At 42.9% G+C, this 27,793-nt stretch overlaps 1 protein-coding gene across 6 annotated transcripts in view; it reads right to left on the bottom strand.

Annotated features, from left to right (window-relative positions):
* The window catches only part of GRIA3 (glutamate ionotropic receptor AMPA type subunit 3), a 221,808-nt gene that overhangs the window by 44,962 nt on the left and 149,053 nt on the right, over window positions 1-27,793 (bottom strand). For 5 of the 6 annotated variants that reach the window (XR_007358352.2, XM_048863289.2, XM_048863288.2 and 2 more), the window contains exon 12: window positions 17,852-18,050. Coding sequence is in view for 5 of the 6 variants with exons in the window: in XM_048863289.2 (XP_048719246.1) it covers window positions 17,852-18,050 (199 nt within the window). In the remaining variant the exon portion in view is untranslated. Of the gene's footprint in view, window positions 1-14,443; window positions 14,522-16,060; window positions 16,154-17,851; window positions 18,051-27,793 lie in introns of those variants that run through there. The other variant, XM_075132536.1, reaches the window with a different exon arrangement.

Raw genomic sequence — 27,793 nt, forward strand, 5'->3', positions numbered from 1 at the left:
ACTAGCCAACAAGCAACTCATAAGCCAATTAAGCCAAAACAAGCCCAATTTCTGTGTTTTTTTTTGCAGTTTAGCATGTCTGCTTACCTGTAAATTGTGGATTATTTTTTCCATTACACTCAATGGCAGAAATGGGCTAAATCTGGAATTAGCAAACTTGGTTTGAATAAAATGGGACTGAATCTGAACGAAGTCTGGTCTTGTTTCTGCGATATCAAAACTTACCTGATGACATTTTCCAAAACCAAAACACACCCTTAGCTAACTCCACCTCTAACTCACAGTAAAATATCTTTGGGAGAACCAATACTTTCTTCCAAAGGCTGAACGATCTTTGCCTCGGTGCAGATATTTGTCTCCTCCTTCAGATTTCCTGTCAGTCTCTTCCAAAAGTGAAAAGGAGTGAAGCCATTATATTAGAAAGAAACCATATTTTTACTCAGCTCAGGATTAAACAAAGACTGTGAATGGCTAGCCAACTACAAAAGCAGTTTCTCCTCCCTTGGTGTTCACACCTCAACTGCTAGAAGAGGGCCTCATCCTCCCTGCTTGAACTAACCTCGTTATCCCTAGCCTGATTCTTGCTTGCATATTTATACCTGCCTCTGGAAATTTCCACTACATGCATCTGACGAAGTGGGTATTCACCCACGAAAGTTTATGCTCCAATTCGTCTTTTAGTCTATAAGGTGCCACAGGACTCTTTGCTGCTTTTACAGATCCAGACTATCACGGCTACCCCTCTGATACTTGACATATTTTTACTGCCATTCTTAAAGTATTTTAGTTCTAAATAGAGTTCCCGTTTCTTTTTAGAATAGTCTATCCTCTCTTCTACTTAGAGTCCCTGTTCAAAAATGCTGCCTCACATATTCTGTATTAGAATATTTTAAAAATATGGCTAAAATTATTCTTACTTCATTTTCTCCTTTTCCCAGAAGATACACCAGAGAATTCTTTCCCCATAAAATATGGGTATAACATCTGAGATGACCTTATTTATGTCAGTATTGCCAACCACAAGCATTCCAAAATCTCAGATGAGGTCCCCAAAATCATGAGATTTAAACCCACCCCAGTGTTTTGGATTTTTCCGATTTATGAACTTTTAGGTCACAATTGGAGACATGTTTTCAAGCTCTCTTCTGCACAATGAAGGCTAGAAATGTACTTAAAAAAATAAAAAAAGAAAGCTGAAATTCTCATGTGTTCATAAGAATCCAGGAGGTGGGGCTTGAGAAAAAACACACAATATCGCGGATCTCGAAATAGAATTTCAATGCATGTAATTTGGCAGGCACTGAGTCACAGCCAAATCTTGGCTGAGTTTACTGGGATCAGATGGTGGGACCAGAAAACAACTGTTGTAGCTCCCTGGGGCTGGTTCTAAGGCGGCTCTCACCCTGCTATACCTTAGAGCAGCCTAGGAACTTCTTGAAACTGTACCATTTGATTATGGACCCCCCGGGACCACCCACCAGCTGAGGATGGTAAATGTGTAGCACATTTTGTCCACATCCCCTCTGCGCTCCCTTCACCAATTGCTGCAAGAAGGTGGCTTAGGAGATGCAATCCCTCCTCAAGTTCCCTCTGTAACTCAGTAATGTCACAACCTGGCCATTTGTGATCTTGTTTTCTTTAGTATTTGTTGCATTACAAATATTTTGGAGCTTTTTTTAAGTCAGTTACACATTGCAATGGTTTGTCAATGCTCTTAGGATACCAGAAAGAAGGGCGGTAAGGTAAGGAAGCCAACAGCAAGGGTCCATTGCACTCTGGCCAGAACAATAGGCATGGACAGAAAGAGAAGAGACAACAATAACACAGTTTAACATGCTCTTCTACTTTGTGTGCCGTTTTTAACCACTTTCAGCTCCTTTATAGGGGCAGTCGATACTGAAAGACTGTTTACTTATGCAAAATGCTAATGTCCACAATAAAATTAGTGCAGTTTCTGTTTAATCTGAATGATACAATGTTATTGTTATATAGAGCCACACGTACATACCACAGTGCTGTAAATCAGAGGTGGATTAAGGGCTCCTTGGGCCAGAACAAGTGGGGGGGCCTCCTCCCTACCCCTTCCGCCTGTGCCCTCGTTCTGCCCCTTCCTCTGTGGCCCTGCCCTTGTTTTGCCCACAGTCCCACCCCATTCTGTGCCCGCCAGACTGTGGCCCCAAGACCAGAGAAGCTCTGTCTCCCCGCCATGGTCTCCTCCTGCTCTGAGGCCATGGCAGGGAGCGAGAGCTCCTCCAGTCCCGGGGCCACAGCTGGGGTCGGGCACTGGGGCTTCCCCGGCCCACTCACTGCTTCTGCCAACCCTCCAGGATTGTCCTGGAGTCTCCAGGAATTGAAGATTAATCTTTAATTAAAGATTATGTCATGTGATGAAATCTCCAGGAATATGTCCAACCAAAACTGGCAATCCTAGTCGGGGTGCTTGGGCTTCCCTTGGCTGCCCCGCGGCTTCTGCGAGGGCTCCAGCTTCCACCGCCCTGTGGCAGATTTTTGCTGGGGTGCCCATTTTTCTAGGGACCCCCCCATTGGCTGAGGCCCCTGGGGATGGGCCCAATGGGCCTACTGGATAATCCACCGCTGCTCTAAGTCTAATTAGTCACGTGTAAATATTACCGTTCTTTCCCACACTTCAGAGTTTTTCTTTCCTGAATGCAGTTAGCTTTTCCATAGCAGTTGCTAGATCCAACAATTTATGTACAGCCAGGTGGATGCTACTAACTTAAAGTGAAAAAGAGTGCCAGAGGATTCCTTTGATATCATTCTTGTCTCATGGCCTTGAGGTCCTAGGGTCCAACTCCCATATAAATCAGGTAGAGGACCAGTATCTTGGGCTTTCAGTGCAGTGAATTGACAGTGCAATTCAGCCTGGCTGCTGCACTTTTAGTTGGTCTGTTCTTTGAATGATACGTTAACATGTCTTCTCTGTCTCTCCCTGGTGGGATACTCAGGTGAGAGTAAATGATCACATGACAATATTTGAAAGAGCAGGAGATGACCCAGGGCCCACAGACTGTATATGAGCTACTGTTGAGCACATAATGGCTGCTATAACAACACTGTACTAATAACATAATTATGGCAATTCTCTAGTGCCTTCACCTAGATATCAAACCTCTTTACTAATAAGAAAAAATTAGGTCTCATAGCTCCCCCTTGAAGTCCCATTTTCCAAATGAGTAAACTAAAGTACAGAGAGGTTAAATTACTTACTGAAGGTCACATGGGAAAACGTGTGGCAGAACTAGCCAAACTTTATGCTCGTGTAGAAGATACATGCCACAGCTTTTATCTACATATTACTTATAGTACCAGCACTTTGATTCCCTTGAGGGGTCGTCAGTTCCATAATCATCTTGGTTTTATTACATCCTGGTTTAAAACTTCTGGTGAAATGGAAGTTAGCCGCATCCTCCCCCACCCAAGAAATATGCACCATGTGCTGCTCCCTCACTAATCCCAGCTCCTCATTCTACCAAGTTCCAAATGTCTGAGACTCTGTACTTAGGCAAGGCTCTGTTGTGTGTACTGAATTTATTTGTATATTGCTGGGATATACTAATTTTTCATCATATCTAAAATAAAAAAATTGGCTGTTGGGCTCTAATATTTCACAGGGAAGGCAGTGAGTTTGTGATGGGAGTCGTGCCTCATTCTTGTCACAGTGGTTTGAAGTTTGACTCGCCTGAAGTCACTGGAGTGACATTCTCAGGTATAAACTGGTGTCACTGAGAATCAGGGCCTTCAAATCTGTGGCTTCCTGTTTTTCTTTTGGGACCTTTGTGACTCCGTTCAGATCCTCCCTGTAGGAGAGATTCTTTGCTGCTGATCACTTTTGCAGAGTGGGAAAGAGACACCCCTGAACCCCTTATATATTCCTGTCATAAATATAAAGGGAAGGGTAAACCCCTTTAAAATCCGTGGCAGAGTGGTGGGATTAACCTGAAATCATTTTGAGATCAATTTAAGATTTTTTGAACCAGAAAAACAGATTTTAAAAAGGAAATATTTTTTTTTCCTTTGGGGCTGCTGGAAAGGAGGTCCAACTGAAAGCAGCTAGTTTTTTCTCTGCTTTGGGGCCAGAGCAGAGACAAAAGGGAATTACCTTTGTGAATTGCAGGTTTTCTTTGCCTGGAGACAGAGTAGTTAACCTCCTGCAGGGAAATTCACAAGTCTTCATAAGACCTGAAGTTTTTTTTTTCCTAAGAGTAACTTGAGGGGATTTCTGCCAATTTGCCTGGAGACAAAAGGTGTTAGGTTTTGTGGGGTTTTTTGTGGGGATTTTTCTGTAGGCTGACAATCACTATCAGAGAATATAGGTATCCTATTCCAGCACAGCAAAATTTTCAAGCCAAGTTTTGTTTGTTTTATTTCTAACCCTTGGGTGTAAACTTAGTTAAAAACAGAGAGGTAAAGATGACAGACACCAAGGCACTACACAAATTGGAGTTAGCCAAACTGGAGTCAATGAAAGAAGCCGAAAAAGCCCTAGAAGCTGCTCACAGGAGAGCAATGGAGGCAAAGGACAAAGAAATGGAGGCAAAGGACAAAGAAAGGAAGGCAGCAAAAGAGGCAGAACAACACCAAGCGGCTGCTCACAGGAGAGCTATGGAAACAAGGGACAAAGAAATGGAGGCAAGGGCCAAAGAACTGGAGGAGAAGGAAAAAGAGAGGAAGCATGTGGAGGAGATGGAGAAGGTAAAGGCTCAGCAGAATATACCAACAAACCCTAGCAATCCTTCTCCAGGTACCACTTCCCATCCCAGAAAGTTCCCCACCTACAAGGCAGGCGATGATACTGAGGCCTTCTTAGAAAACTTCGAAAGGGCCTGCCTTGGGTACGGCATTTCTATAGACCAATACGTGGTAGAGCTGAGGCCACAGCTCAGTGGACCCTTAGCTGAGGTGGCGGCAGAAATGCCTAAGGCACAAATGAACCAGTCTGAACTGTTTAAATCCAAGGCGAGAGTCAGAATGGGGCTAACACCCGAGTATTCTCATTGGAGGTTCAGAGCCCTAAGGTGGAAACCGGACGTGTCATTTACCCAATATGCCTACCACATTGTGAAACATTGGGATGCCTGGATATCAGGAGCAAGTGTTAAATCTCCAGAAGAGTTGCCCTTCCTCATGCAAATGGAACAGTTCTTAGAGGGTGTTCCTGAGGAAATAGAAAGATACATCCTAGATGGGAAGCCCAAAACTGTAATCGAGGCAAGAGAGATTGAGCCAGATGGGTGGAGGTAGCAGAGAAGAAGAAAACTGGTCGCAGTTTGGGCGGAGACCAGAAGGGACAACCCCAGACCACACCCTATTACCGGGGGCTGCCCAAGACCCCACCTACCCCCCAAAGAACCCTCCAGACACCTTATCGTCCCACCACACCATTCTCCAGAAACCCACCTCGCCCCAGTGACCCGTCAGCTGGACAATGTTTTAAATGTAACAAGTCGGGGCATGTAAAGGCTACCTGTCCCAAAAACCCCAACAGATTACAGTTCATTGCACCGGAATCACACCAGAGGTCCGCAGGCCCAGATACCTCCCAGATACCCTTGGAGCGGAGGGAAACTGTGAGTGTGGGCAGGAAGAAGGTCACCACGTGGAGGGACACCGGAGCACAAGTGTCAGTTATCCATGCTTCCTTAGTGGACCCCAATTTAATCAACCCAGAGATCCAAGTGACGATTCAACCCTTCAAGTCCAACTCTTTCAATTTGCCTACAGCCAAGTTGCCTGTCCAGTACCAGGGCTGGTCAGGAATGTGGACTTTTGCAGTCTATGATGATTATCCCATCCCCATGCTGTTGGGGGAAGACTTGGCCAATCATGTGAAGCAGGCCAAGAGGGTGGGAATGGTCACCCACAGCCAGGCTAAACAAACCACGATGCCTAGCTCTGTTCCGGAAACTTCTATCAGGACCCGGTCAGAGGTGATGGACCCGGACCCCAGGCCAATGTCTGCAACAGTGGATCCAGTCCCAGAGACCCAGACGGAACCAGTCCATGAACCGGAACCAGCGGAACAACCAGCACCAGACCCATTGCCAGCACTGAATCCAGTACTTGCAACCTCAACACCAGAGGGCCCCACTGAACCTGAACCGGCAGCAGCCCATAACCCTACACAAGAGGCTCAGCTGGAGCCTGAACCCCAACACAGTGCCCCAGCGGAGAGCAGTTCACAGTCAACGGAAACAGCCCCATCCCCTACTTCGCTTCCAGAGGGACCAAGCATAGGTCCACAATCCAATGAGGAACTGATGTCTCCAGCATCAAGGGAACAGTTCCAGACCAAACAGGAAGCAGGTGAAAGCCTCCAGAGAGCTTGGACGGTGGCACGGAGCAACCCACCGCCTCTCAGCTCTTCTAATCGATCCAGGTTTGTTGTAGAAAGAGGACTTTTATACAAGGAAACTCTTTCTAGTGGACACCAGGAAGACTGGCATCCTCAGAGACAGTTGGTAGTTCCAACTAAATACCAGGCCAAGCTCTTGAGCTTAGCCCCCGATCACCCTAGTGGCCATGCTGGGGTGAACAGGACCAAAGACCGTTTGGGGGGGTCATTCCACTGGGAGGGAATGGGCAAGGATGTTTCTACCTATGGCTGGTCTTGTGAAGTATGCCAAAGAGTGGGAAAACCCCAAGACCAGGTCAAAGCCCCTCTCCAGCCACTCCCCATCATTGAAGTTCCATTTCAGCGAGTAGCTATGGATATTCTGGGTCCTTTTCCGAAAAAGACACCCAGAGGAAAGCAGTACATACTGACTTTCATGGATTTTGCCACCCGATGACCGGAAGCAGTAGCTCTAAGCAACACCAGGGCTAAAAGTTTGTGCCAGGCACTAGCAGACATTTTTGCCAGGGTAGATTGGCCCTCCTCACAGATGCAGGAACTAATTTCCTGGCAGGAACTATGGAAAATCTTTGGGAAGCTCATGGGGTAAATCACTTGGTTGCCATTCCTTACCACCATCAAACAAATGGCATGGTGGAGAAGTTTAATGGAACTTTGGGAGCCATGATACGTAAATTTGTAAATGAGCACACCAATGATTGGGACCTAGTGTTGCAGCAGTTACTCTTTGCCTACAGAGCTGTACCACATCCCAGTTTAGGGTTTTCACCATTTGAACTTGTATATGGCCGCGAGGTTAAGGGGCCATTACAGTTGGTGAAGCAGAAATGGGAGGGATTTACCCCTTCTCCAGGAACTAACATTCTGGACTTTGTAACCAACCTACAAAACACCCTCCGAACCTCTTTAGCCCTTGCTCAAGAAAACTTACAAGATGCTCAAAAAGAGCAAAAAGCCTGGTATGATAAACATGCCAGAGAGTGTTCCTTCAAAGTAGGGGACCAGGTCATGGTCTTAAAGGCGCTCCAGGCCCATAAAATGGAAGCATCGTGGGAAGGGCCATTCACGGTCCAAGAGCACCTGGGAGCCAAGGAAAGGTCAGCCTTCACCACACATGTCGGGCTGTATGAATTTAATGTACTCCCTTTTGGGCTGCGAAATGCACCCGCGAGCTTCCAAAGACTTGTAGATGGTCTCCTAGCAGGATTAGGAGAATATGCAGTCGCCTACCTTGATGATGTGGCCATTATTTTCGGATTCCTGGGCAGAACACCTGGAACATCTACAAAAAGTCTTTGAGCGCATACGGGAGGCAGGACTAACTGTTAGGGCCAAGAAGTGTCAAATAGGCCTAAACAGAGTGACTTACCTTGGATACCAGGTGGGTAAAGGAACTATCAACCCCCTACAGGCCAAAGTGGATGCTATCCAAAAGTGGCCTGTCCCAAAGTCAAAGAAACAGGTTCAATCCTTCTTAGGCTTGGCCGGTTATTACAGACGTTTTGTACCGCAATACAGCCAAATCGCCACCCCACTGACAGACCTAACCAGAAAGAAACAGCCAAATGCTGTTCAGTGGACCGAAGAGTGTCAGAAGGCCTTTAACCAGCTTAAAGCGACACTCATGTCTGACCCTGTACTAAGGGCCCCAGACTTTGACAAACCGTTCCTAGTAACCACAGATGCGTCTGAGCATGCTGTGGGAGCAGTTTTAATGCAGAAAGGACCGGATCAAGAATTCCACCCTGTAGTGTTTCTCAGCAAAAAAACTGTCTGAGAGGGAAAGCAACTGGTCAGTCAGTGAAAAAAAATGTTACGCCATTGTCTATGCTCTGGAAAAGCTACGCCCATATGTTTGGGGACGGCGTTTCCACCTGCAAACCGACCATGCTGCGCTACAGTGGCTTCATACTGCCATGGGAAATAACAAAAGACTTATTTGGTGGAGTTTAGCTCTCCAAGATTTTGATTTTCGACATCCAGCGCATCTCAGGAGCTTCTAACAAAGTGGCTGATGCACCCTCCCATGAAAGTTTGCCAGAATCAACTGGTTAAAATCATCCTTGAGATGTGGAAAATATTGTTAGTCTTTATGTACTTGGTAGTCTATTTAGAGGTGCATGTGTCTTATTAACTCTGTTTTTTCCTAGAGCGCCAGGAAGAAATCCCAGCCAGCGTTTCACCCTAGCTGAGATTTGGGGGGGCGTGTCATAAATATAAAGGGAAGGGTAAACCCTTTTAAAATCCCTCCTGGCCAGAGGAAAAATCCTCTCACCTGTAAAGGGTTAAGAAACTAAAGGTAACCTCGCTGGCACCTGACCAAAATGACCAATGAGGAGACAAGATACTTTCAAAAGCTGGGAGGAGGGAGAAAAACAAAGGGTCTGTGTCTGTCTGTGTGATGCTTTTGCCGGGGACAGAACAGGAATGGAGTTTTAGAACTTAGTAAGTAATCTTGCTAGATATGCGTTAGATTATGATTTCTTTAAATGGCTGAGAAAATAGCTGTGCTGAATAGAATGAATATTCCTGTCTGTGTGTCTTTTTTGTAACTTAAGGTTTTGCCTAGAGGGATTCTCTATGTTTTGAATCTAATTACCCTGTAAGGTATTTACCATCCTGATTTTACAGAGGTGATTCTTTTTTACTTCTATTAAAAGTCTTCTTGAAAGGAAACTGAATGCTTTTTCATTGTTCTAAGATCCAAGGGTTTGGGTCTGTGGTCACCTATGCAAATTGGTGAGGCTTTTTACCAAACCTTCTCCAGGAAGTGGGGTGTAAGGGTTGGGAGGATTTTGAGGGGAAAGACGTTTCCAAACTACGTTTTCTCGGTAACCCAGATAAAGTTTGGTGGTGGCAGTGGACGTCCAAGGGCAAAGGGTAAAATAGTTTAACCTTTAACCTAAGCTGGTAAAAGTAAGCTTAGGAGGTTTTCATGCAGGTCCCCACATCTGTACCCTAGAGATCAGAGTAGGGAGGAACCTTGACAATTCCCATCCTTGCTCAGAACAGGACTGGCGGCAAAGAGGGGTCTTGATGGGGGTCAGGTTGGGTGGAAGCCCAAATGTCAGGACTAAGTATGTAGGAAGGGGCAGAAAATGTTTGCAAAAATTAAGAATCAGTCACTAATCCAAAATTTCCTTCAGCCATCTGTAACTTTTTTCAAATTTCCCCCTGACAATTGTTCTGCCCTCACCATAAAAGAAGCTTCCCATTACTAGTCTCTCTTCAATATTTTATTCATACTAGTCTGGATCATTTTGAAAAGATGTGTGGGCAGGAAACATATAATATGCTGTAGTTTCTTTTTAAAAAGACAAATCTTATTTTCTCAAGTGAGCTGAATTCATATAAACAGACAAACAAATCACCATTCAAGCTGTAACTAGCCTACACTTCATTGAAATGTCAATAACCATCTGAGTAATAGATTGTAAATCAAGTTTTAAAGAATTTCCTTTCCTTGCACAATATTGAACACCAGGCTAAGCCTGTATTCATCTCCCTGCACTTTATTGCTGATATTCACTCTTCTGAATTGCAATATTGAACTCAAAATTAAAATGACTCCTTTTACCAACAGACAGGCTGGTTTTTCAAACTTCTTTATGTTTCACTAGCTGAGCCAGTTCTAGGTGTATTCACATTCAATGGAAAAGTAAATTCTGGAAATTAGACGAGATGATACCCTTGGTATCCTACTCTGGAAAGATCTCATGTCCTGCTAACTTCTTACATTTAGCCTGTGGCAAAAGTTATTCCTGCCCATACATTCTGGGCACATCCACAACTCCCCAGGGTTCCTTTGGAATAGAACCGATGTGGTTCTGTTGTGAAAATGGAGACTGGAGAAGTGGGGGAGGCCACAGTGTGTCGGAGCAGAAGCAGGCACGAGAAGAGATGATGGTGGGATCCTGTCTGCCCTCCTTTGGGGGAGTGGCATGACAGGACCTGTGGAGATTACTTCAGTTTTTGGGCTAAGACGCGTCATTGGAGTGGCTCTATGCCTGCTCTACAGCAGGGAGGAATCCTCTCGGTATCTTCCTATCACCCAGCTCAGCTATTCAGGCCATGCTCTGGATTTGGCCCTTGATGAATTTCCATGGCGCAGCGTTTTTCAGCACGATATTTGAACACTGTTAGGCCTGACAAGTTTTCAGCTCCAGTCAGACTAGGCCAAAATACCGGCAATGATGGTGCAATCCCAGTGCATTGCGTGAGATGATGTTTCATATTCACATCATTAAAGTTTCTAAACCTTCATGTATTTGCTAATTATGTAGAAGTAAAACTAGCAGCACGGTGGGTAATTTGTCAGCACCCATGCATTTTACATGAATCCCTTTCAAAACACCTTATTGTGGCACAGCAGGGTTACATAAAGTAGTGCGGTAACTTGAGAAACTAGGGTCCCCACTGTCTTGAGAGTGTCATTATCATATAGCTATTCTCCAAAACCTAGAACATTCAAACAGCAAGTGATTTCTCCCTGGGGCACTCATGGCTTTGCTTCGGTGGTATATCCACAGCTATATCCGACACTGTGTTATTTCACCTCCATATATTATGCCTGACCTGATAAAATAAGTCACCTACACAAAGCTCTTGGCAACTAAATGTCTATTTAAATATGTAAGTTCACATGATTAAATTATAGTTACATGTATGTGCATTGGAAAGCCCAATTATAATCACAAGCAGAGTGGATAGAAGCGTGCATGCTGTATAGTTTATGGTAATGTGAATACTTATGCAAACACTTGCTACTAAGACCTAATCAGTATAAGCTTTGGCTAGAAATCTTGCTAGTCTGCCTTCCTTATTAAATGGCCCATTCTTATTAACCCTAGGTTTCAGATGAATGACATCTGTCCCAGGAGTGGATAATGAATGGCCTGCTAATTTTAATTTCCATAAGGAGGCATTTTCCTTCTCAATGCAACATATAAAGACAATAGCGCATTTAATTAGAGCATTTCGTAGAACACCATTGCTCTGTAGGTATATAACACTAGCTTTGCTCCTCTCTTTAAAATTACTTGTTAGTGTTTGCACAGAAAGGGAAAGACAAAAGAAGCAGATTGTTAGAGAAAATAACTACTATCAGGCCATTCATTATGCACTCACTGGAAAGACTGCTATTGCTATACATAGACATGCATTTATGAATATTTGTATATGCAGACACATACACATATATACATACACACTCTGCATGTTTTTTATATTGAGTGTGTGTATATATGCTGTTTTCCATATTTTATTTATTAAAAACACTTAAAATTCATACCGTGCTAGTCTGTTTTAAACAAATATTGAATCTATACAAATATTGTATACAGATACACCATGAAATGTGGTGTTAACAGTTATTAGTAACATTGAATAAATAATGACCAGTTGCAGTTATTAATACTGACCTATACATTTCCCATCAAACCTTGTGTAAGGAAAAAAAAAACAACAACCTTGATTCACCAGACTATTTAAGGGAGGTTTAAGTCAGTGCTCTGCCTGATTGCTCTCTTTCTACATCAAATCTGAAAGATCTATTTATCTCAGGTTTTGGAAGCTATCTGTTTTCTGTGATATTCCATTTGCTAGAGACTATACATGTAATCACACTTCAATATTTTTGTCAGGCATTTGTTATGATCACTTTGTGCTTGATGCCAAAACACAGAAACCTTTTCCTTATCCTAGTTTTATCCAAAAGGCAAGAGCAAAGTATTTGCATGAATGCTGTTCTCTGAACAATCCCTATATCTTCACAAGCAAACTGTATTTTGAAATTAGAAATCAAACAGAGTTTAGCTACAGATGAAGTCCGTGGGGTTCAAAAGCAGTTCCCCATGGTATTTTTAGCAGGCTCTATTACTGATCTCAAAAACACTGGGTTATAGTTTGATTGGATTAAATGCATAAATCTTGCATGGGAAGTATTGGTTTTCGTTTGACACTCTCAGTTTACTAAATCATTTTCTGACACAATTTATTTCAGTGATCAACACTCTTTGTCTTCATGCAGTATTACAGCAGAAAAGCATAACCGCCTGTAACATGATTGCTAAATTGTAACAGGTATAACGTAATTGTTAGCACATGCTACTGCTTTAGAACATATTCTCATTGGTAGAGGAAACAACAAAGAATTTCTTCCTCTGTAGGCACAGGAAGATATTGGGACAGGTCCTGAGTTGCAGTTAGGGCAGGATTAGGTCTGAAAGGTGCCTGAGAGCTGCTTTAAATTGCCCCAAGAGGTGTAGAATGCACCATAACTGAAAGCCTCCTTTGTGTACCCCATCTTCAGTGGTGCTGGGATTGTGCAAATCCTTCAGTCATTGTTTGCTCTCATGTCAACTGAGAGATTCTGGTTTCATGAAAGAAACTAAGAGGAGGAAGAGGTATTACACTTTGTGGCATCCTTAAAACAACTTTCTGGGTATTTTAAATTGGATGCTGTGTTACATTGGCCTGTGGTCGACCTAGAAGGTTAGTACAGAAATGCTTCATTTCTGAGCCTGGTTTCACATACTAGGAGACTGCAGTATCTGTAGCTTTCTGTGGAAATTGCTGCAAGGGAGGTCCAAGTGCTCAGTGCATCCACAAAACCATGTAAGATAGGAAAATTTTCAGGCAAAATATTAGTTAGAAAGGAATGGGTTGTCAAGAAGCGATGGGATAGAGTGAAGACATGATGGGCACACATGCTCACATTAAGAAGGGACATCTTCTTAATGTACACATGAAGACATAAGATGAAAAAACAGTACCAGTAAAAATTTGGGGTTGGAAGATGAAAACTGGCCTGTGAAGTGAGACAAAAGGGCTTCCCCGAAGCAGGACCAGAAAAAACCACAGGGAGTAGGACAAGGCCTAATGTGGGAGGCAGATTATCCCACATCGGCTACTGTGGGGTTCTTACACCATCCTCTGAAGCATTTGATGTTGGCCATGGTCAGAGACAGGATAGTGGCTGATCCAGCCTGCCAGTTCCTATGCTTGCTAATAACACCGTTTGCTGTAATAGCGTCCTATACTTGCCCAGTTTAGATTGTAGATGCTTTGCTTTAAAGTCATAATCATTTGCTTAAAACCCACAAAAGTGAGACGTGTCAGAGCTAAGGCTGCAAATTCACCCCTGGTGTACCCAATCATGTCTAAGCATTGCAGCTTATATGGTATGAAGTCACTCCCTGTTCTTTGGTCCCCTGCATTTCACCTATGGATTTCAGCCTTAGCTCTGATGTCCCTGACTTTTGCCAATATGAATCATTCTTTTCTTTAAAAAAAAAAAACCCAACATTCAAGGTATTTCAGTTTTAAGTGAAGAAGTGTTGGCTGGTCTGTTTGACTTCCAACGGCCTTGAGGCTCGCACTTTTCCCAGCCGAGATAAAGTAGCAATGTCAAGTGTCAGCCTCCCTGTACAACAGCTAACAAATATCCAGAACCAGCCGTAGAAGTGAGAGGGCAGCTCTGCCAAAGCATCTAACAAAGCTGACAATTGGTGTCATTTGTGATAGGCATTAGGAACAGGATATAGAGCAGCAAGTCATTTCACGTGGGCAACAAATAGCCATCAGATGGTAACACTTCTTTTTCTTCGCTAGTTTCCTTGACTGGACTCAAATCAGTGGTCCGGAAGTGAAAGATTCTGTGACCCACTACCAATCCTTTGACCCAGCCAGTTCCCCCCCAAACATTACTTTAACACAGTTTTAGCGGTCTGACTAGGAGATGCCTTCAGTTTCTCTATAAAAAGGAGGAAACGCAAGATGGCAAGATCATTCAAAATGTCCCATACAGCAGTATGTCCTTCTGTAAAGCACCACATTGCACTAAAGCACTGACACCTTTATGTCATTTCAAATATTTTCAGTAAAATCTAAATAGTCAGTTTATCAACAACTTATTAAACTAAAATGGTCTATACATATTGTTTTGCAGAACTCTATTGCTAAGCCCTTTAATGCTGTCACATGTGATCAGTTAAAAGAAGCCATCTGAATTGAAGAGTAGTTTACACTTGTAAATGTCCAGAAATGTGTACTTCCTCTTCATCTGAAGTTTCAGTACAGCCCCATTTACAGAAGAATTACTAACTGGTTGTAAAGGTCACCTCTTCGGAATATATGCGTATTGGAATTCTGAAACCAATTAGAATGGGATATTAGACATTTTCAGTGCTGAATGTAGATTAATTACACCATATTGATTTGATGTAACATTTTCAACATTTCACATTTGTTGAAACTTTAATTGAATGGATTAGAAGATGTTGGTTCTAACATATAAAACCCATAAAGGAAGGAAGCTACATTTTTGAAATTGCTTTCCAGGTTAGCAGTTTTTTCTAGAGAAAGATATAAACATTTTTGAGTCTTTAATGCAAGTCTTTATGTTAATAAATCTCCAAGGAGAGATTTTTCCTTTCATTTTCCCTTACAATAGGGATGAAGGCCCTTTGAGATCATGTTGGGAATTGATGAAATCCATTGATTGCCATTTAAATGATGCCTTTATAAGCTAATTATTGCAAAATTGTTAAACGTTTCTGATAAGCGACTATCATCAAAAACACACATTTCCTTTGGTTGTTAGATATTCTGGGGTAATGAATATCCTTAAACAGCAGCACACCAATTAGTTAGGATGGTAAATATGGCCTGCTGTGATGACTTTGAAATAAATGTCAGACTGACAGCATTCAGCAGGCTCATTTGAAAAAGGGATGTTACAGTTAGCTTTGATCTATATGCATCGATGGTGTCTGGCTGGAAGACATTGGAATGGGTGAGGAAACAGTCAATGATATAAAATAGGTCACTGGCTGGAACCTGCCCAGAGCGGAAGTGGTTTCAAGTTGTTACCATCTGTTCACGTGGAATGAGTTGCTGGCCTCAATCCAGTTCCCAGTGCATAAATGTCCACGTTACAAAAAACACCAATGTAAGTAATACTAACTGGAAACCTTGCCAACTGTCTCTGCAAAGAGGCCAAGGACTGAACGGGCTGCAAACTCATTTCATCCTTAAAGGCAGCGAAGGTATTGGGCAGATGAAACTTGCTTGTGCTGTACCCATTAGAGAGAAAAATAAGGCTTTCCCCCCAGTACTGCTCATTTGGCTCCATTCACCAGCCAGTAAAATCCACTGTGAGAGGAGTGTTTCCAGACATTTTTAGCTTTGTGTCTTAGAAAAGAGAACTACCCCTCACATGCAAGCTTCTGTCATGGGTCTTAAGACTATGTCCTTCCTGGTCCAATGCTGCAAAGTCTGTTAACCTCCCCATCTCTCTATTCATGCATCTACAGTGGGAATGGTTAGCACTTTGCCCACTCCTGGCTGGCACTGGTGCAGCTCTGCTGGTGGTTACAAAGGAGGAAGCACTAATGTGGAGAGGGCGAGATAGGGAACAGTCACGTTTACCATTGTAGCCTGTGGCCAGCTTACACTCCTGCTTCCTCTGTCACTCCCAGCAGTGCTGAGAAAAGTGCTCTTATGTCCTAGTGTAGATAAAGCCCAAAGCACAGAGTGAATATAATCTATGAAGCAGGCATTCGGAAACTGCAAACTTCTTGAAGAGTTATTCTGAGTTTGAAGCCAACATTATTATCAAGTTAGGAAGCTAATAGAGATCGTATAATGAAATATTTCTTAAAGGTGTGTGTTTACATAAGGACATACCGGTACTTTTTTTCTCCTTCTCAAATCAATGGAAGAAGACTGGGTACAACAAGCAGTTCCATGCTCCATCATGACACGCAAAGTGGTTATTCTCTAGAAATTAATAGTACAACTGAAATAATGCAGAGCTCCCAAGAAAGTAAAACGTAGACAAGGATCGGTTAGTGCCACTTACAGTGCATATGAAGGACTGAGAGGGCCCAGTTTCTGTGCCACCAATTCCCCCTTTTGTCCTCCGTGTTAGCATAAAGCAGAATTTTGTGCTTGCTCCCACGGTTGCCAGTACTCTGCTCTCCTCCCACCCCATTTCATTTTTCTTTATGCCTCGACAGAGCTGGCAGCTCTTTATAGGTCATCCTCATTTAGAACCCTGCTTTCCCCTAGCTTGAGGAGAGTGTCAGAGAACATCCCGACTCTTATCAGCACAATAAAGTATTCATACGTTTACTAGACTTTGTATCCTTTCAAAAAAAACACTTGCTCCTTTGATCTTGCTCTGAGAAGGGATTTGCACATTACATCAGACTATTAAGAAAACAAAGAACTCTCCCTAACAATTCCTTTTTCTATAATTCATAGGTGCAAGCTATTCAGATGCAGAATTCTCCTGTAGGAAAAGTGAGGTGCATCTAAATAGCATCAAAGCTGCAGAGCCATTCAGCCTGGAAAGGCCAGAAGGGACTTTAAAGTCATAACATTTTTAAGTATGCAAAATCTGGTTTATATGAGTTTGAGGTTTTTTTGGCTTCCACTGAGCCTGTGCTATTCAGCTCATGGTAAGGAAGGAACCTCCCATTTCTTTCAACAATTGATTCCTGGCCACCTGGGATTCCCTGCAAATACCTGATATCTGACAGTGACCTTAAAATGGATAAGCTCCTCAAGCTAATTGTTACCAACACAACAATACGGCCATTATTCGCCACTAAATTATTAGCATATGCCACTCATACAGCATCTGGGGACTGATCCTCTAGCCTTACTCTGGTGGGATTGCAGGAGTAGGGTTTTGGCCCTCAGCCCCTTAACCTGGAAAAATGATCCAATCTCCCAAATTCTTCTGGTCACGGACAGCAGCGAATATAGTGATTACATGGCAGACTGCTAGTGCAAATTTGTACTTCTGGAGCCAGAGCCTGGGCTGATTTACATCAGTAGAAGATCTTGCCCTTGGTTTCCAGTTTAAACAGATATTTACCCATGAAAAATCCTGAAAATTATTTTTCACCACATCCAATCTCCGGCCCCGGTCCCCCAACATAAGCATTGTCTTATTAAATGGGGGAGGGGAGGAAGCAGATTTCTGTACAATACTGAGATATTTCCAGCATGCAATTTATCGTATAAAAATACAAAAGCATGCTTCCCACTCTGCTTTTTTAAATTATGGCAAAGACAGGCCAAAATTGGAAGCTCTAATTATTATTTATGGACTGCTGGCAATGTGAAACACCCAATGTCGCTGCTCCAAGAGTCTTATTGTAAATGTTACGTTGGCCATTATATTGCTGCACAGCATGCTGAGCTTCTGAAAGTGGGGAGCCAAAACTCTTCTTGCAATATTGGATTTTTGAAAGGAAGCTGCCTCGCTACTCAAATCACCCCAGATAACTAACCCTGCTGCTCCAAGGTTCTGATCCTCCATTCTGATGTCAGTAGAACTACTAACAGACTCGAAGTTCAGCCTATGTATAAGTGCTTGCAGACTCAGGGCCTTGTTTATGAGGCATTTATTATTTAGGAACACTGTGAGAGAGGTTTAACAAAGCTGCCGTAAGCCAGACTACTTACTCTAAAAAATTCTTTGGTTGAGCCTGAATCCAAGGTTCCATAGGCTATTTCAGTTTGCTTCGCCAGATCCTCTGCACTTTCTATGGGAGAGACCATCCTTTCCACAGTAAGGAAGGCAGCAAGGTTGGCAGTGTAAGAAGAGATGATGATGAGTGTGAAGAACCACCAGACTCCTCCGACAATTCGTCCTGAGAGAGATCTACGGTAAAACAGACAGGGTCAAAATTGTTAATCCATTCTGTGTTTCTCTTCTAGAAGGGAAGCAATGTTTTTATTATAGCATCCTAAAGTGGGCCTGTAAAGTTTGCATGCACAACCCTTTTGGTGTACAATCTCCATATTTGCAGACTTTTCTTGTGCACATAAAATGGATGATCATAAGCCAACTCCTGATATCCTTACCCAGGCATTACTTAGGAGACGTTTCACTCTATGAGTGAAAACTCAGTACAGAGCTCAAGAGTTGTCTCTAAGGCCGTGATCCTGCCAAGACTTACACTAGGATTTCGATGGGATGACTTAATTTTATGCACTGTTGGTACAGACATAAGTCTTGGCAGATCTGAGACTAAGTGCGTGTGTGCCTACGTATCTGTGCAAGTGGGGACATGTACAAATGGTATAGACACAGGCACGGCTGGCTCTACTGTTTTTGCCGCCGCGGATGGCAGGAGAGAGAGAAGCTGATGCCGAGTTGCTGCTGCCGTGGAAGCTCTGCCACCCCGTTCTGACTGCCGCCCCAAGCACCTGCTTGGAACGCTGGTGCCTGGAGCCGGCCCTGGACACAGATCAAAGCACTTTCTTGAAATTTTGGCCTTAAATTAATTTTTAATGAGGCCTGAAGTTGACAGAGAAAAGTTTCAGCAATGAAGCCGAGGATGATACCACTAATGTTTTAAGACTCTATTTGTGCACTTCTTGCTTGGTCCTTGCAAAACCTAGTGATGAGTTTTGTCCCGAGAAAGGAATGAGTAAGGCGATGTGCAGAGTGTTTCAAAAGTTCATTGGATGTGTAGTGTAAAATACACAGGTGTAACATAGTATAAATAAGGTAATTTGTAATTTATTTAGAAGGAAAAATGGATGCAGTTATTACTGTGTGGCATATCCTGGGTAGGCATTTTAAAGGAACCAGAACCTGAAGCAGGCACTTCAGTTCCAGAAGTCAGGCAGGATAAGTAGATGAAGGAAGTCGTCCATGGGGATTGGAGGGGCCAGGAATAGGTCAACAGCAGTTGACCGATGGAGGCAGAAGATAGGTCAGGGGTGGCCAACCTCTGGCTCCGGAGCCACATGCGGCTCTTCAGAAGTGAACATGCGGCTCCTTGGCTAGGCACCGACTCCAGGGCTGGAGCTACAGGCGCCAACTTGCCAATGTGCCGGGGGATGCTCACTACTCAACCCCTGGCTCTGCCACAGGCCCTGCCCCCACTCCACCCCCTCCCCTCAGCCTGCACTGTCCTCGCTCCTCCCCTTGTCCCCCAGAGCCTCTTGCATGCCACAAAACAGCTGACCAGGAGGTGTGGGGAGGGAGGGGGAGGCACTGATTGGCGGAACTGCCAGTGGCGGGAGGCACTGGGAGCAGGGCGGGGGAGCTGACAGGGAGGCTGCTGACATATTACTGTGGCTCTTCGGCAATGTACATTGGTAAATTCTGGCTCCTTCTCCCAGTTTGGCCACCCCTGAGAAAGGTGAACACAGGAACCCTCCCACTCCCCCACCTCCCAACTCATTCTGCAGCAGATCAATGATAGGAAGTGGGCAGAAAAGTCCCATCCAATGCTCAGTGCTAGCTGATTACATGCGAGACCTGGAGCTAAATAATCTCCCCCCTGAGGCCTGCAAAAGGGGAGTTACTCCAAGGGAGCAGTATGAGGTCTGCTCATGCCATGGCTCAATGGGAATTAAGGGAGTCTGAATCCTACACATTAGAATGAGGAAACATTCTGGTATATTTTATGTTAATTAAAATTTGCATGTCTAAAACCCACTGTTCCAAACAATGAATGTTACTATTTAATAATTTGGGTCTGCCAAATTCCCATCTCAGTCCACACCACCAAAGCAGCACCGGAGTGAGGTGAAAAAATCTAATCACTGCCTGTTTTTTCCCTTAGCTTTTTTAAAAATGCAAAAGAAATAAAATAAAATCATTGTAAAATAAAAGGCCAGTCCTCAGTTGATGTAAAAGAGGGTAGTTCCATTGTAGACAAGGGATCTTAACTGAGCATAAAGCCCTAAATGTTTGTCTGGGACGCAATCCTATACTCCTTCCTCAAGCAAAACCCCAATTTTAGGGCATGGTCCCACAAGGTACTGAGAACTCTGGTACCAATCCAGAAATGCACTTAAGCATGTGAGTAGTTTCACTGAAGTCAATCAGACTATGTCCATACTTCAAGGTAAGCACCTGCTGATCAATGACATTGTGATCAGTTACACTGCAGAAGATTGGTACAAAATTATCTATTCAAATATGTGTTCTTATAGTTCTCACTGATCTCAGTGGAAGCAAAATCAGGTCCCACATATATTAAAGTCCATGGACCTTGATTCTGTAGCCCAAAATTTACAAACAAATTCACTAGAAATGGTTGAAAAATAGGGCCCCATTTGGCACACTTGCAGTATATTTTACCTTAGAAACAGCACACTCACCACCCATTGAGGAATTAGTCATTGATATGTTTGATTAATAATGCACCAGTACAGGGTTTTGTGGCTAAATGCCTCTTGCCAAACCTGTATCTCTTCCGCTTTGAAAATGATCCTCGGTTTTATGTGGAATAGAGGAAACGAGGAACTTTACATGCACTGGCAACAATAATTCTGGTATTTCCTAACTTTTCAGTTCTTGACTTCACGAACTTAATAATGTTCTTTTTTTTTTGGTCTGTTATTTATGTGTACAGAAATATCCTACCAAACATTTACAGCTAAGGGTTCTTTCTTCTCCTATTATAAACAAGGAAAAGTGTCTATTTTGAATAGAAGGTGGGGGGGGGGAGAGAATCAAAACCAAGCCCCCCTACAACCTAAAGTTTTCTTACTTTTTAAAAGCATGACATATGAAAATCCTTAAGAATATTTATTTTTATGATTTGGACCCTACCATATATAAGTAATTTTATACATGTAATTGCTAATGTTTATTTACATGGTGTATGCAAAAAAAAGTGTGAGTAGACGCCAATCTTTTGCAGTGATAAAGAAATAGACAATTTCAGCAATAGGGTTTAGAGCAGACAGACCATTCTTGCCTTTGATGCAGAGAAAATGAGAAATTCTTACCTGATTATTTGGTTCCTTCAAGCCCCTCAGTGCCACCCTCAGGCAGGGAGTACAAGTTCGCCCACCAACAGATGGAGATGAGAAAAAGGCAATAATCTTGTGCCATCACCCTACCCCTAACCTCATAAAGGGGGAGCTGGCTGGCCTTGCCCCACTGATGGGATTCCCGAGTAATAAAAATTCTATTCAATTCTAAGAAAGCCCAACATCAAAATACACATTCATAAAAATACTGCCAAAACAACAGAAGCAGAATGGGAAATTTGGGCTGGGTTAGAGGGACATGGAGAAATCACACTAACAGGTATGAAGTTGCAATTCTCCAGTATATATCTAGCCCAGGGAACATCAACAGCAAATCCCACTGCAAGAACAGCTGCAGGCTGGTATCCAAAGATACTGCAAAACTGATGGATTATAGCACACATCACCCACCTGCTGCAGTCAGTATCTCCAGAAGCCACTGCATCAAGACTGTAATGATATGAAAGAGTATGTGAGGCTGTTCAGATAGCCACATTGCTCAGCTCTAGAAGGGAAGTATTGCCTCTTTGCCCAGGAGGAAGAGATGGCTTTCAAGGCATGAGCTATGACAGAAACCTTCAGTGTTTTGGACAGCATAAGCTTTCTTAATGCAGTCTCACGCTCAATAAGACATACAAGGCATAGAGGTTGTCAGGCTTTCCTTGGAGCCTCTCAAAAGGATAAATAGGTGACTTGACTTTCTAAATTCCAGTTCTCCTGTAGAGTCCATAAGAAAAGCTCTTCGCAGTAAGTGCATGATGAGTCTTTTCTTTCTCCTTTCAGCCACCTACACAGAATTAGGGAGGTGGGGAACAGACTTGATCACTACCTCATTCTGATAACATGAGCAGTGAAAAAGCTTGAAGCTCCAGCCCCCCCATCTGCCTAAACAGAAGTCCACTAAAAAGGCAGCTTTAAAAAGATTAGTTACACCTGTGTCAAGCCAAAGTAATGGTGCAGCCTGAGGAATTTCTCTAAGATGTTCCTCAGAGAAATAAAGTGAGTACCTATGAGGGTGTGTTAGCAATTGGATGATATCCGACGTGGCTAAGGGAGGGCAGAGCTTTCAGTTCAGTTTATAAGCTGCCAAAATAAAAATTAAAAAAAATCTCAGCACTTCCGCCGAGGAAGCCCCAGGGTTGAGCACTACCCAAAAGGAAGTTAGGACTTGTCAGAACCAGGTTAAAAAGAAGTGACCTGGTCCCTTTGACAAGAAAGTACAACAAATTTAACATGAGCCTGCTGCAGGAGACGTTACTGGTATTTCTCTAGTGACTCCAGGTTTGGGCTACCAGTCAGAAAGGCAAGCAATTCAGGAACAGTGAAACCACAGAGCCATATGATGTTATAATAATTTATACAGCTCTGTACACACTCAGAAAGGTAAGTGATTCTTGTCCTAAAGTGCTTATAATGATATAAAACAAGACAAACAGACAAAAGATAAAATACTTGACGACAGTTCTGGGGCTGGAGAGTCTGGGCATTGAGATAGTGATGAGATGAAGGGAGGAGAGATTGCTCAAAGAGATGGGATTTCCTGAGGGATGTATGAAGTGCAAGAGATGGTTCTTGGACGATGAGGAGCAGTTTAGTTCTCCAGTTCTCTGATCTATTTCTGTTAAATCTGGAATGAGCTTCTGCTCACTCCAACAGCTGAGCTCATTTCAGAAAAAGCTGGATGAAACCATAGAGCTGTTTCCCCCAGAGTGCTCCAGAGAGCATGCGGAGAAAAATTAAACACCCACCACTCTGAAGCAACCTACATTAAAGTAGCTGCAAGTGGTGATTTGGATAGGATTGGAAAAAAATCTCTGAGGAAAATAAAGATGGAAAGCCAGTGTCTAGCCTAGCCAGCCAAAGATCTAGAATGCAATTGGGCAGGGTCTGCCAGCCTCTTTTATAGAGAAAATAACAACACAGGACTTTCTCCTCCCAACGCCATCTGCTGATTTGAAAGCTCCTTATACTCATTGCATGGGCTGGTGCAGAGGACTGAGGAAAAACAGAGTTAGCACGTAAACTCTGAATTTAAATCAGGCTGATGATAAGAGAATACTTATAATTTTAGTTGAGCTGTCACATAACTTATTGTCCATTACTCAGATAACGATTACAGAGAAAAGGATTACAACTTAAAACACCTACAACCACTATTGTAGAGAGGTCACATCTGTACAAGGTATGCAGCATTGCTGTTTAAAAAGATCCTGTTTAAAAAATGCAAGCAACTTTTGATGTTTTATAAAATGCACATTTCCTCAGTGAGGCGGCACACTGTGCACCATTCAGTTTAAATGAATTTTTTTATATTAACTAATTCATACTGAGCTTGATACAAAGACATGGTAATTGAACAACAGCATTATCAATATAGGGTTTTCAAGAGGTGCTTTGAAAGGGAAGTAAACAGAAAGTGAGCATACCTTGAGAGGAAATTTGAAAGGAAGCATGGAGTTAAATGAGAGCAAATTAGCAACAAGAGAAAAACACAACATTATTATGTAAAAGTTGCATTCACTTTGCAGAACAGTAATATACAGAAACAAATTCTTATCTTTTAATCAGAAACACCTGAATTTTTCCTGTACTCTTGAACACAAAAATGTGTATTATTTCCTATAAAAATTATTAAAAAATTTGGCTTTGCAGACATCCATTTTTAATTGGCCTCTTATCACTAATAAAAGATTAATAAAATTAAAAACTAGCAAGGCCGACTGGAAAACACTGACTTCCTTGGGGCAAAATCTGAATCTCTACAGCCACTTTTTCTTTCAAGTATACATGCAATTTGCTACATGCTAAACCGTGAGCCAAGTTCTGCCCTTACATCACCAGCAAGCTCATGGAGTGTGATAGAGCTGCATGAGATATACGTTTTCACAGGACTTGACCACATGACCCAAACCCCAGCTGATGAAAGATTACAATAACAGCATTTCCAGTTCTGACTCCCATTTTCCCACCACAGGAACTCCATGGGAGTTACATGCCTAGGTGCCGAAAATCCCACTATAAGTAACTCCCAATTCCTTTAGAGGAGTCACTTGGTTCTAACCGCAGAAGAAATAGGTCCCTGGAACTTGACAGCCTTAACCTACCATACTCATGCAATACTTTTTAATAAAAGACCTTGCTTTTACAGCAGCAATTGCTTACTCTGTCCCCTTACTTCTGCATGAATACAGAGCAAAATGAAAAGACATTGACTCGTAGAACCTGCAAGGAAACGATTTTGCTCAAAACAAGTTACGAATTTGACTGTGCTTTGTTTCAGAGTAACAGCCGAGTTAGTCTGTATTCGCAAAAAGAAAAGGAGTACTTGTGGCACCTTAGAGACTAACCAATTTATTTGAGCATGAGCTTTCGTGTCACGAAAGCTCATGCTCAAATAAATTGGTTAGTCTCTAAGGTGCCACAAGTACTCCTTTTCTTTTCACTGTGCTTTGTGTGGCTTTTCATTTTCTGTGTAGATTCTCCATTTAAAGAAATGTCTGAACTACCACGAGTGGATTCTCAATACTTTAGCTCACTATGCTGACAACACAGTAGTCTTTGATAGAAGAACAAAACGGCTGGAACAAATGTTGATTCCATAGAGGGATGTACTGAACACTGCGAATAGCTGTTATCTGATTCAGGTTAGACAAATCCTATTAAACACAGAGAGTGGAGTACAGGGATATATCCAGTGGTGAGGTGGAGCTGGTTCCCACCGGTTCGCTAGAAATGGTTGTTAAATTTAGAAGTCCTTTTAGAACGGGTTGTTCCGCGAGGGACAACCGGTTCTAAAAGGCCTTCTAAATTTAACTGGCCAAAAGTGGTGCCTTGGCGCCGACTCCGTGGGTGCTCCGGGGCTGGAGCACCAACCGGCAGCTCCTCGCCCCACCCCCACCCCCGGCTCCAGTTCACCTCCTTTCCGCCTCTGCCTCCTCCCCTGAACGCGCCGCCCCGCTCTGCTTCTCCGCCCCCACCCACAGGCTTCCCGCAAATCAGCTGTTCGCACGGGAAGCCGGGGCGGGCTGAGAAGCAGGCTGTGGTTTCGCACTCAGGCCCAGGGAGGCAGAGGTAAGCTGGGGCGGGGGTGGGGGGGCGCGAGGAGGGCTGCCCGCGCCACATCAGGTAACCCTGGGAGGGGGAGGGGGGCAGGGGAACCGCTCCTCGCCCCAGCTCACCTCCGCCACCCTCGGCCTGAGCGGGAAGCCGCCGCCTGCTTCTCAGCCCTCCCAGGCTTCCCGCCTAACAGCTGATTTGCAGGGGGGTGGGGGACGCGCAGAGAAGCAGAGTGGGGCGGTGCGTTCGGGGCGGAGGCGGAGGTGAGGTGAGCTGGGGCCGGGCGCAGGGTGGGGAGCTGCTGGTGGGTGCTCTGCACCCACCAAATTTTCTCCGTGGGTGCTCCAGCCACCCACAAGACCCTCCTGCCCAGTTCTGGGGGCAGTCAGGGGACGGGGAGGGGAGTGGATGGAGCAGGGGACCTGGGGGGCATCAAGGAACGCGGGGGGCTGGATGGGGCAGGAGTCCCGGGGGGCGGTGGTGGGCAATGACCCCCTCATGGGGTGAGGAGGGAACCAGTTGTTAAGATTTTGGCAGCTCATCACTGGATATATCCTCTGGATTATCCACAGAGAATACTCATCCATTATAGATCTAACTAGCCAAGAGATGTCAGTTATTCCACACAAAGGTGGCTGAAAGAGCCTTTATTAGGTAGCACAAAAGTGACCTCTCCAGAATGCTCGTTGGCATCTCTCTAAAAGTGCTGTACACTCTCACACAAGAAATGTATTCAGGCAAACTCACAATGGAAGAATGAATCCCTTTTAATGCCAATAAAATATAATGAAACAGTCAATATAATCAATGTGCTATGAATGATGTTTCTTCCTGACAAAGGTATGGATTCAAAATGGAATGCTTGGGAATAGTCCTTTTCTATGGAAAATAAACTGACTCAACACTCAAAGTAACAGTGTTTCTGGAACTTAAAACATTTTACATTTTTTTGGTAAAAACTCATTTAACTGTCTGGCCTTCTGTTATCATTAAAGATAACAGAACAGCTGAATGTTGTCTTCAGTGGATGTTTCATGTATTAATATTAAGTTAAAAGTTATAGCTGGACATATTTACTGCCATCTCTGTATACTTGGTATTTCCAAGTCATCTATAATTGTGGTATTGATAAAGATAGAATATATTCAATTCATTATGCAAAATATACAAGGCCAAACAGGTCAAAGAGTCACATGAGAACTTAACAAAAAAAACCCTATGCACTTCTATTTACTGTCAATAAACAGGTCTAGTGGAAACAGCATAATGCCTGCAGCTTTCCATGTGATGTCCCGGTGCTTATTTCCCGGTCCTTTAAATTGGGCAAACACATGGTCAACAGCAATTTAAATGCTATCACTGCTCCGTATCTTTAACAGCAAGCAAAGGGGCATAGTTTGGGTACAGATTTTGGGACTAAACCACAAACACAGTGCATAAACATGAGGAACAAGCTAAAAGCTATAGATATACCATCAGGTAGCTCATTGGAACACTTACTCGTTTAACAGATTTCTTGCTAACATTACTGTATGCACATATTTAGGAAAATGTGTTGTGCACATAACTTTAAAAAAAATTTAATCACTGTAATCAACTTCTCTTTCTTCACTGCTAAACTATACAAATTGCTAACCTTCAAATATAACACATTTAGTTCGACACTTCTTACATGTCCTAAATCTCTAATGAAATTAATAGGAGATTTGGGTGTGAAAGGAGTACAGGGTCAGGATCAACTCTAGATTATAAGTGATGAAATCCTGGCCCTTTTAAGACAATGGAACTTTTGCCCTTGACTTCAACAGGGCTAGGATTACACCCAAGATTTCTCTTTTTATATAGACTATGAAAATCTGGTAATTTGTCAAAGACTTAGGCATTGTCTGTACATTCAGAGGGGCACAGAAAGCATGTGGAAATGGGCTCTACTTGTTTTGAATATGAGTGCTGATTGAGAAATCATTTGGCTCTCTAAGGTAATAAATATACGTTCACACTTTGTTAAAGAGGAAAGGGCATACTGTTTGTACTAAATAAGTCTAATTTTTTTATAATTATGGTAGCTATACAATGACTTTAAAAATATTATTATACAAACCAGTGAAGATCCATTACTATAAAGCTACGTAGATTTAGTGCTTATCACAGATGTCACCAATGTATTTTAATGATGTATGCATAGAAACATTTTTACTTTGTTATTTAAAAAACATTTTGAAGTGTGCATTGTTCAATCAAGAGAACTTGAGCACTCTCCAGTGCTTTGTAAATTTTTCTTTAAAAAGCAATCAAATTCTACTTAATATCAGTATTTGTATTAAAATAGAGCTAACATCAAATCTGTTTTCCTAACGGCTTATTTAGAAAGACTATTTGCATGAAAAAAATTAATTTTATGAACACTGGCAACACTTCTTAGAAGTCCACATTGACTATGAACACAAGGAGATCAGACAAGACTAGATTTACATAATGATACACATACAGTACAATACATAACGACTCTTAGAGATGGAGAAATGAATATATGAATGTGATAGTAAACAAATTAGTAATAGATGAATGGAT

Source organism: Caretta caretta, chromosome 9, assembly GCF_965140235.1.
Source record: "Caretta caretta isolate rCarCar2 chromosome 9, rCarCar1.hap1, whole genome shotgun sequence".
Lineage (NCBI taxonomy): Eukaryota > Metazoa > Chordata > Testudines > Cheloniidae > Caretta > Caretta caretta.